General features: G+C 39.3%; 2 protein-coding genes across 2 annotated transcripts in view; one reads left to right on the top strand and one right to left on the bottom strand.

Annotated features, from left to right (window-relative positions):
• The window catches only part of LOC126899304 (dynein regulatory complex subunit 3-like), a 29370-nt gene extending 28572 nt beyond the window's left edge, over positions 1-798 (bottom strand). The window contains exon 1 of the mRNA XM_050674076.1: positions 678-798. The gene's annotated coding sequence lies outside the window, so the exon portion shown is untranslated. The remainder of the gene's footprint in view (positions 1-677) is intronic.
• A 3997-nt stretch (positions 799-4795) lies between these two features.
• On the top strand, positions 4796-7753 carry LOC126900072 (uncharacterized). Its single transcript, XM_050675513.1, has 3 exons — positions 4796-4978; positions 6512-6545; positions 6606-7753. The coding sequence occupies exons 1-3, from the start codon at positions 4796-4798 to the stop codon at positions 7322-7324; spliced, it is 936 nt and encodes a 311-aa protein (XP_050531470.1). The 3' UTR covers positions 7325-7753.
• Positions 7754-11293: the final 3540 nt, after the last annotated feature.

The following is an 11293-nucleotide window of genomic DNA, read 5'->3' as shown; positions in this document are numbered from 1 at the left end:
AAATTTAATAAAATAAAACACAATACACACATTATTATTTTAAAGGTCACAGTAGAAAATAGAAATGAAAATAATAATATAAACGATTATACTATTATAGCAATCGATAACGACAAGCATACACGTAGCTAATTCTAAAAATAAATTACCCAAAATAATAATATACTAATATTTTACTGTATTGTCGTCTAAAACCCGTACATAAGATCGCAGCTGAACCGTACCCGCACGCACACGATAGTTGCGACTCGCTAATAGTATACGTCCGTTGAGTGACAGTCACAATTTTCTCCGTTAAACTATTTTAATATTTTTAATTTATTAAATAATTTTAAAATGAACAAAAAGATTGATCTAGGTAGTCTTTGCCGCAGACTTTTTATGTCTATAGTGCAACCTATGCTGATAAAAAAAAACAAATAATACAAGATGAATTTAATACCTCATGGAAAAGTTTATTTTTAAATGCATGCATAAGTTTGAAAAATGTGTGACATCACATCAGGGGATAGGGGGTTCTAAAAATGTGACAACCTGTGACAATGACGGGGGGAGAGGTTTAAAAGTTCTAAAGTTTGTGTGACGTAATTTATGGAATACCCCTTTCATATGGTAGTATTTGGAGTATCAGAACTATAACACTTGATAAATATAAATGTTGTATATATTCAAAATACCTTAATTTTTCAGTTGAAAAATTGATACGTTATTTCTCCGTGAGTCCAGCCAATCCACCTGTCGAGCCGGCTGGGTCTCATGAGGGATCTCGTCCACGTTCCCGCGGTCATTTCCTCAGCCAGTCATCGACTTCAGTTGGACAGGATAACGCTTCGGAGTTACAGCCCGTTCCTCCGCGTGAAACAGTTGATCGGTGGTTTTTCGGAGCTTGTGTCCGTTACGGTTTTGGTTCTGAGCCCTGCGGCACTTGAGTACTTGATCACCCAGTCGTTGAAATATGACCGGATAATTAGGCGGAAGTACCCGGAAAGCTTCCAATGCTCCGAGGATGTATCACCATCACACGAAGTTGAAAGCGTTCCGGTTGTCCATGCTGTTCTTAGCCCTTACGGCCAACTGCCGAATGAGGGAGGCCGTAAACCTTTTTTTTTTTTTATTATGAACCGCCCTGGAACTACCGCGAGGTATTATTTCAGGGCGGCCCACGCCGTCTCTAAAACTTACAACACCACGTTGTGAATTAGCCGGAAATTTATCAAGAGTTGATCCACAACGTGAAGTGGCCTCCCCAGTTAACCGGATCCCAGAGTGGGATCCGTTGCTCAGGTTGCAAAACGTGGAGGTGGGGGCAGGACTTTGCGAAGGGGGCTAAAATAACTCACAAAAACATAAAACATATAAACACGAATACCTAAACCAGCGCCTTAGGTCATCCTGTACCGGGCGGCGCGGCTGTCTCTGTTTCAGGCGTTCAGCTTCCTCCTTCTTTTTCAAGATGGATTCGGCGAACGCCTGGACGAGCCTCCACGGCTCCCAGCTTCCCAACATCAGGTCCACCAAGGACCCGACTCGGAGCGTAAACCCCAGACGAGACTCCAGAGAGTCCCGTTCCTGTGCCCACGCCTCGCACCGGAAGAGGGTGTGCAAAGCGCTATCAGCCTCTCCCGGGCGATCCGAACAGTGGTCGCACGTCGGCGCGGCTGCTTTACGAATACGATGTAAGTACTCGTTAAAGCAGCCGTGGCCGGACATCATTTGGGTGAGACGATAAGTCATCTCACCGTGAATCCGGTCCACCCACCTGTCCAGATGATCGGGTCCTATGAGGGACCTGGTCCACTCGCCTCTCGTCGTTTCATCCGAGAGGCGAGTCCGCCACCGGAGCATGGTCATCCGCCTGAGCGCTAGCCGGTTCTCGGGTTCGAGGGACCGGTTGCGCTCACGGCGGAGCTCATGCCCGGCGGCGCGTTCCTCGGCGAGCAGGTAGACGGGCGGCAGTGACGACAGGATACCCGCCTCCACTCCGGACACCGTTCGGTACGCCGAATCTGTACGGATCGCGCGCCCGCCTCTGCACCCTGAGCAGGGCTTCACGGTTTTTGGACGAACACTCAAGAGTATCCGCCCAACCCGTACAGGAGAACCGAGTGTACGACACTGACTAAAAGTCTGCGCCGCATCTCTCTCGGCCCTCCCAGATTGGGCATGAGTCCCGCCAGGCAATTCATGACTTTTTGGGCCCCTAGGCCGCACGAGTAATGTGTAGCACGAACTTTAGACGTTTGTCTATGACAAGGCCCAGATAAGTCCCTGCGCTGCGCTACAGTGTCGGTGTGATCGGGCTCTACGGGGCTACGAAACGTCGGCACGAGCGCAGTTTCCCTAGCTCGGGAAATCGGGCGCGTCCTCAGGTTGCGGATAGAGGAACGGCCGGCAGATATGCAGGTTAGCCACGAAATAAGCAGTCCATTAATTTGGACTGACGAATAAGCGGTCACGGACAGCGAGCCGCCCAAATGCTTGTTAATCCTGTAGATATACAGGATAGCCGTGAAATAAGCCTTTATGGACGAATAAGCGTTAGCGTTTGGGTGTGAACGGAGTTAAACGGCAACGCAACCAGTGAAGTTAGCCGCTCACTAGCCGGAGGGACTGGCTATGAGGGCAGCCCCCTCAAATCATAATTTATTTTATGAAATGGCATCGGACGGAGTAAAGGTTACTGCATCAGGGGAATCGGATGCCCCAGTGCCGGCGGTTGGTGGGGGGCGTACCCACCAGGTGTCATCATCAAACGAATACGCACTAAATACAGGAGTGTTGAGGCAGACTCCTGCAGCCAACCACGGGGTTGGTACTGCGACTGCAGGGAGTGGTGGTGACCAAGCCACTTCCACCGGTGAAATAGCCGGGAGGATATTGGCAACGGATTGCACGGATTGTATGGACTTGACGACGGCCACCTCCCTGGATGCTTCTCCAAAACCCTCCATATTGGAGAGATTGCGGAGCGCGTCTAGGGGCGGTTTGCCGAAGGTAGGATCTTCGGGTTCAACCATTGGGGGGGGTCAATGAGGTGGTGATGGCTGAGCTGGGGGAGGATGACTCCTTGCGTCCCAAATGCAAGGAGATCTCCCCAACGATCAGCCCACCCACCATCATATTGGAGGATACCCCGCTCGGCGTGATTGTGCCCATGTCAGCGACTCCTCTGCCAGTTTTGGCCAAAAGCCTAAGTTGGTACCCCTGACTGCAATTGATCTCTTCAACGCTGACGGGACACCAAAGAGGGTGATCGGTCGGGCCGACGAGGTGCTGTCGGCTGGGCTAGACCTCGCCAGGGAGCAGGCGGGCCAGTTCTCCGATGTGCTGGAGGTAAGGCCCAGATAAGTCATGGAGTCCTTAAGCGGGATCTCCACCCCCAGCACGGCGAGCCGTGGAGGAGAGAACTTACACCGCATCGTACGCGATGTTCCACAGCAGAGGTCCGAGAACTGACCCTTGCGGGACGCCTCCCGTAACAGGTCTGATTCTCGGGCCCGCGGCGCTCTCGTAAGAGATGACCCGATCGCTAAAGTACGACCCGATCATCCGCCCGAGGTAAGGAGGCACCCGAAACGCGTCCAGCGCTCCGAGGATGTGTGACCATCACACGGAGTTGAACGCGTTTCGGATGTCCAGGCTCACCGCCGCCCCGAAGCCCTGCTCAGTTTTGGACCTGAGGGCCAAGTCCCTGAAGAGGGAGGCCGCATCGTCCGTCGACCTCCCCCTCCTGAAACCATACTGGCCCTCGGCCAGTCCGCCGACGTCGGCCAGGTGGGCTTCGATCCGGGTGACGAGCAGTCGCTCGAGGATCTTCTCCAAGTCGTCCAACATGCAAAGTGGTCGGTACGACGAGGGGAGACCCTCGGGCTTGTCACCCTTCCTCAGAAGCACCAGCCTGGCCTTCTTCATGATAAAAGGGTGTAATAACCTTTTATTTCGGAGTTTCTAATGTTTATTAAATTTTGGATTTCATACGCATATTGATTAATTATTTGATTTAGCAATATCATTTTTCTAGTCAGCTCTATTTCAAATTGTAGGATTATTATTTCACGAATAGTATCGTTTAATTTCCCTTCTAAGTAATTATATTATACTTCTAAGCTGATTTTCGATTGGTCTAGATTGATAAGTGACGAATTTTTCGTTTGAAATAATTGACATAATGCAGTCAATTAATTTGTGTTTCAGTAAGATGTATTACTTGGTTTCTTAAGCGTTTAAGTCTACTGATTTCTTTATAAAAATATTCAGCATTGGTACCACATAATGTGTTGGCAGCGCACCAAACGATGTTTAGTAATCCCATCTTGGATTGCAAATGCTGTATATGGGACTGCTCTAACATTCTGAGTATATTTTCTTTGTTGTTATTTGTTTTGTCTAAGAATTCAGAAATTTTCTATTTAAATAGATGTAACTGTGTTTTGTGGAATTAGAGTTCAGTTGACTTATTTCACAAAATCTATCTACTGATTTCTATTGATCACGAATCGGAATATGGACTTCTTTGCAAGTTAGCTATGTTTATATAAGTCAACATATTTCAGTTCGAGTTAAATACATGAAGATTACTAAAGGTTTGAAAATGAAATCTTGGTTTTTGTTGAATTAGTTTTTTGAATATTGTGCGATTGTCAGTTACAAAAAATATTATTTTATCAGATGTGGATTTTTCTGATTATTTAGATTTATTTGGTTAGATATTCGAAGAAAAAGTGCTGAATAAACAAGTGTCTATGCACCACGAGAGGGATGTGATGAAATAGATAAGGAAGAGTTTTGGAGAGAGATGCATGAGGTAATGCAAGGGGTATATGGCAATAAGGATGCGGTGATAGGTGGATATATGAATGGACATGTAGGTAATGAGAGGAGAGGATATGAAAGAGTACATGGAGGATATGGTTTTAGTGGGAAGAATGAGGCTGGAGAAAGAATACTGGATTTTACAGTATCGTATGATCTTGCTGTGGTTAATACTTATTTTAGAAAGAGGGAAGAACATTACATAACATATAAGAGTGGGAGGAATAGATCACAGATCGATTATTTTATGTGAAAGAGAGAGAGCGTAAAGCGAGTAAAAGATTGTAAAGTTATACCAGGCGAGAGTATAACTACACAACATAGACAGATGGTAATGAAGTTGTGGTGTACCGGAAAGAAAATAAATAAAAATAGAAGAAACACAAGGGGAAAATCCAAGATCCGGTGGTGGAAAGGGAAAATGAAATAGAGTTTGTAAAGACGGTAAAAGAGAGGACGGTGTGGAATGTTGAGGGAGAAATAAATTTTGTGTGGAATAGATTTGCTAGTTGTGTAAAGAATACTGCAAAGGAGATTGTTTGTGAGAGTAGGAGTAGAATGACAGGAAACAAGGAAACCTGGTGGTGGGATGAGGACATTAAAAAAATATAGAAAGTAAGAAAAAGCAATTTAAAGTATGACAGAAGAGCAAAAGGTGAGAAGATTGCATGAAGTATAAACGCTTGTGCAAAGAAGCCAAGTGTGCAGTAAGTAATGCGAAGTTTAAGAGGTATGATGAGTTGTATGATAGGCTAGGAACAAAGGAAGGCGAGAAAGAAATCTATAGACTTTCAAAGATATGAGTGAAAAGGTCTAAAGATTATCATTATATAAGGTGTATAAAAAGTATTGATAATAAAGTACTCTCAAGTGATGATGATGTGAAAAAAAGGTGGAAAGAGTATTTTGAAAAATTATTGAGTAAGGAGCACCCAAAAAAGACATTAGAGGATATCTCGTAGAATGAGGGACTGATAGATTTAATTAGTGAGAAAGAGGTATGGGAGGCTGTGGCATCAATGAAAAATAATATTATTTTTATAATATCTCCGATAAAATTACAATATTAAATTATTGAATATCAATTTAGTAATTAAATTTTAATTAGTATAATTATTAATTATTCATATATTATAATCATAAATCATATAACTAATCGGGATTATATTAGGGGAATAATTTATATTGCTCTTTCATTCAACGTACTTTTTTTTTAAATAACACCATTTCCCTTTATATATTTATATATTATAAATAAATATTAGGGTAGTCCTTAAAATAAAAATTTTCAAAATTCGATTTACGCGCACCAAAAAATTGTTCTAATACATGTAAAAATAAACTATGCAAAATTTGGTCCCGATAGGTTGACGTTAACACGTGCCGCAAGAGGGTTGAAAATTCGATCAAAAGGGTAGTTTTTCAGTTATTGTGCTTTATCTCAAAATATATGATTTTTATGTAAAAGTTTATAAAAAAGAAATTATACATATAATTATTTTACACAAAAAAGATTATTAGCAAAAAACCCATAAGTCAAATATTTACCTCCTAAAAGTCAAAAGTTCCATAAATATTATGTTTACCAGTAAAATTCATATATTTCGGCAATTTAAGTATATACGATGAACCGTTCAAGTTATAAAAAAAATTTTCATGTAAAAGTTATTTGAAATTTAATTTTCAATTAGTTTTGTAGAAAAATAAAATTGTTTTACGTGTTTTCTGGCGAGGTAATAAAGAAAACTTATAAATAACAATCATTTTTCTATCATTAATCATTTTTTGTTTAGATAATGTTGTTGAGTTAAATTTGTTTAGTTCCTCAGAATATGAAACAGAAGATGATTTGTCTGGTTCATCATATTCTTCAAAAACACGAGGATTTATAACTTTTATGAATCCTAAATTACTTTCTGCATTAGATCAATGCAAGATATCTGACCGCGATGCTGTGCATTTAATTATTTCTACTGCTGAAGCATTAGGTAATAACGTATCAAAGTTAATAATCAACCGATCAACTATTCGACGGGGAAGATTATTTTTTAGTGAAAGAAAGGTAAATGATATAAAAAAAATTAAATTTCTGGATAAAAATAGTCTTGTCTTGCATTGGGATGGAAAACTACTTCCAGGCATTATAAATAGAGCTAAAGTTGATCGATTGCCAATCTTGGTATCATTTGAGGGAGTAAGTCAATTACTTGGGTTCCCAAAAATTGAGAGTGATTCTGGCGAGAATCAGGTAAATGCAATTTTTGATTTATTACAAGTTTGGGATGTAAAAAATAAAATACAGGCCTTGTGTTGTGACACAACAGCTTCTAATACAGGTCGCTTAAATGACGCTTGTATATTGCTTAAACAACTCTTAGAGCGCAATGTGTTGTATTTACCATGTCGTAGACATATTTTGGAATTAGTACTAAAAAATGTTTTCAAGGTTAAACTTAATTTATGTACAACTGGTCCAGTTGTATCAATTTTTAAAAATTTAAAGAATGTTTGATTAGTCTAGATTTGTTGAATTTTGATATTGGTATCAATGATATAATTATCAAAAATGCAGTTGTACACACTAAAAATAATGTAAAAAAATTTTAATTGGAAACATTAATAATTCAACAATGTAGAAAATACTACAAAGAATTTATGTGTTATTTTTATGGGTGCAACACCCCTTAATGGTGTAAAATTTCACTACCCTAGTGTTTTTCATCATGCTAGATGGATGTCTAAAGCAATTTATTCGTTAAAAATATACATGTTTAGAAAATAGCTTAAAATACGAGAAGAACATGCATTTCATAATATTTGTGTATTTTTGGTAAAAGTTTATGTCAAGGCTTGGTTTAAGGGATCTATTGCCATACAATCAGCATTTAATGATTTATGTTTCTTAAAAGTTTTAATTAATTATCCTGATTCTTTTATATCTAAAGCTGTAACACAGAAATTTACCGGACAGTTTACCGGCAGATATTAAACTAAAAATGGTTTAGGCATCAAGAGAGACATCACAAAAACAACATAAAAAAAATTACAATAAACCTAAATGATACTAAACTATTTAAAAAAAAAGAACTTGATAGATTTTTTGGAAACTCATCCTCATAGCTAGGTTGAAAATCCTGATTTTCAAAATGGTTTGAAAGTTTTATCTAACCTTCTTGTGACAAACAATATAGCAGAGAGAGGTGTAAAACGTATGCAAGAATACAATGAAATAGTAACTAATGATGATGAACAAAAACAGTTTCTACTACAAGTCGTTAATGATTATAGATCACAATTTGGAGATTGTTCTAAAAATTCATTGATGAATAATAACAATTAATAATGCCAAAATATATGAATTTTACTGGTAAACATAATATTTATGGAACTTTTGACTTTTAGGAGGTAAATATTTGACTNAACTACTAGAAGAATTATTTTTATTATTAGTAGGGTAATATTGGGAATTCTAGGCCCCCCCGCCTCACCCCTTCACCTACCCACCCGCCCAGTGGGTGGGCGTGGTCGGGGGAGGGGCGTGTCACACAGTGGGCGTGGTCTCTCGATGGTGGGGGTAATGTCAAGGTCATATAGTGGGCGTGGTTTCTCGATGGTGGGGGTAAGGAGAAGGCGTGGTCTTATCATTGATTGGGTAAGGAGAGGCGTGGTCTCTCGATGGTNGAGGCGTGGTCTCTCAATGGTAGGGGTAATGACCGTTGTCAAGGTCACACAGTGGGCGTGGTTTCTCGATGGTGGGGGTATGAGGAGGCGTTGTCTTATCATAGAGGAGGTGTGTTCTTATCAATGATGGGGGTAAGGGGAGGCGTGGTCTTATCATACGTGTGGGAGGGGGTGGAGTGGTCTCACCATGGTGGGGAGGTAATGACCGTGGTCAAGGTCATACAATAAACGTGGTCTTATCAATGATGGGGTAAGAGGAGGCGCGATCTTATCATAGANGGTAAAAGGAGGCGTGGTCTTATCAATGATTGGGTAAGGGGACGTGTGGTCTTATCAATGATGGTGTAAGGGGAGGCGTGGTCTTACGATGGTAGGGGTAATAGGTGACTTAGTAGGTATGTTAAGATCAATGAAAATGGCGGTTTAAAGTGCGCATGCGCACTATAACTCCGTGTCAGGGGGGGGGAGGTAGCTATATGGTTGTNCCGTGCCAAGGGGGGGGGGTAGCCATTCGGAAATGGTTGTTCTCCTCTTACGATGTCATCTACTGGAGGGTAAGGTAAACCTCATGTGAACTGATAACATTCACTGATAAGCGTACACATTACATTGAAATAGTGTAAGTCAAGTAGCGACCGCCGCCACCACACTTGACTATTCCTTGAACGATTTGAAACAAACTCTATTAAGACAATTGGGTGTGAGGTGCGCACAATGTGTGAAACCCAATGAAAACTAACCTAAGTCAGGGGAGGGGGATTTCCTCAACATGTCGTAATGAGCGACGGGGTAATGAAACTTAACTTGAAACCAACCGCCATATTATAATCCCACATTACCGTCAACATTTTACGAAAAATAATTGCTGTCTGCGTTTTATCAAAGTTATCTTTTTCTAAGAATTTTTATCATTCCCTACCAGACACTTAGGTAAGCATATTTCAAACATCAAAGGTACCGCCATATTATAACACACATTACCGTCTACATTTTATAAAAACAAAGACAACGTCTGTCGTTATGGCATTATAATTTCTAAGAATTTTATCATGGGTAACCAGACGCTTAGGTAAGCATATTTAAAATATCAAAGATTTCGCCGTACAGTAATAATCACTGTTGTATGCATTTATTTTTTACATAGTATTTTATCGTTGGTAACCAGACGCTTACGTCAGCATATTCCAGAGATCAAATGTATTACTATATTATAACGTTCATTGGCGTCAGCATTTTATGAGAACAATGACAACGTCTGTCGTTATGGCATAATAAATTCTAAGAAATTTATCATCGGTTACCAGACGCTTAGGTCAGCATATTTCAAACATCAAAGAGGTCGCCATATTATAACCCAGACTACCAGACTACCAATAAGGTCTATATATTGTTATATATTATATAATATATAACAATATATTATGATAGAATTTTATCATGGGTAACCAGACGCTTAGGTATGCATATTTCCAACAACAAGGGTATTACTATATTATAACGCTTATAGGCGCCAGCATATTATGAGAACAAAAGACAACATCTGTCGTTATGGCATAATAAATTCTAAGAATGTTATCATCGGTTACCAGACTCTTAGGTCAGCATATTTCAAATATAAAAGAGGTCACCGCACACTAATGATTATTGTCGTGTGAATCTTATCATCGGATGCCAGACGCTTAGGTCAGCATATTTCCAAANATCATCGGATGCCAGACGCTTAGGTAAGCATAATTCCAAAGATGTTACAATATATTAATGGTCACTGCCGTATGCATTTTATGAGAAAAATGGCAACGTTGTCTTTTTTCACGCCTACGCGTTTTATGAGAACAAAGACAACATCTGTCGTTATGACATTATAATTTCTATGAATGTTATCATCGTCTACCATATTTCCGTCATTGTTTGTGTTGTACCTGTTTAAACCAACCAAAACTTGTNTCGACATTATTTGTGTAGTACCTGTTTAAACCAACCAAAACTTGTCTAAAGAAGATCTTTGACCCCTATAAAAGAACGTCACATCAATTTCAGGATCATTCACTCATTATCTTTTCCAAAGCGATTATACCAAAAACCATTTGCTTGTTTATTTCTATTTGTTGTCCTAAAGAATTTCTAAGACTTTTGATATAAAATAAAGTAAGTAATACATTTATATATATTTTTCATTTAAACTATTTTCTACTGACTTTGGTTACTAGTTATGTTTAGAGTTGTTAAATATTTATTAATTTTTTATTTTAGAATGGAGCAATTAAAGAAACAGTTGAACGATCAGAGTGCATTAAAAAGATATTCAAAATTAAGTGATTTGGAGGAACACACGCCATACAAAATCATATCTATGAAAAATACAAGCACACGAAATGGGGTTGTCGTTGTTGGTTGTCTATTCAACAATATGAATGTGTTTATCCCGAGATTGAAATTAACTAATGAAGAAATCGAAGCTTACAATATCAACAATGATGACAACAAATTACATTTATTATATAGAGGCAAAAGTGGAAATGCATATTTGTTTGATTTTCAGTAATTTGTTAATATTTTTCCTTGTTTTTTAAACTTATTTATATAAAAAAATAAAAAAAACTTAGTATCATAAACTTGTAAGATTTAAAATTCAATAATATATACTATTTTTTTTATTTTATACAATTTTGTCATATTTATTTAAACTTTATGCCTTTGTGTATAATAAAAGTCTGTAGTGCTAAGCAGTGCAAAGAAGAGTTTTACACATTAAATAGCAAATTTACTATACGCTATGGTATTTGTAGCAGGTTGTACTATG

Source organism: Daktulosphaira vitifoliae, unplaced genomic scaffold (genome assembly GCF_025091365.1).
Source record: "Daktulosphaira vitifoliae isolate Bord-2020 unplaced genomic scaffold, ASM2509136v1 Scaffold_2, whole genome shotgun sequence".
NCBI lineage: Eukaryota > Metazoa > Arthropoda > Insecta > Hemiptera > Phylloxeridae > Daktulosphaira > Daktulosphaira vitifoliae.
The sequence above is the reverse complement of the archived record's forward strand: the minus strand, read 5'-3'. Positions and strand labels throughout refer to the sequence as shown.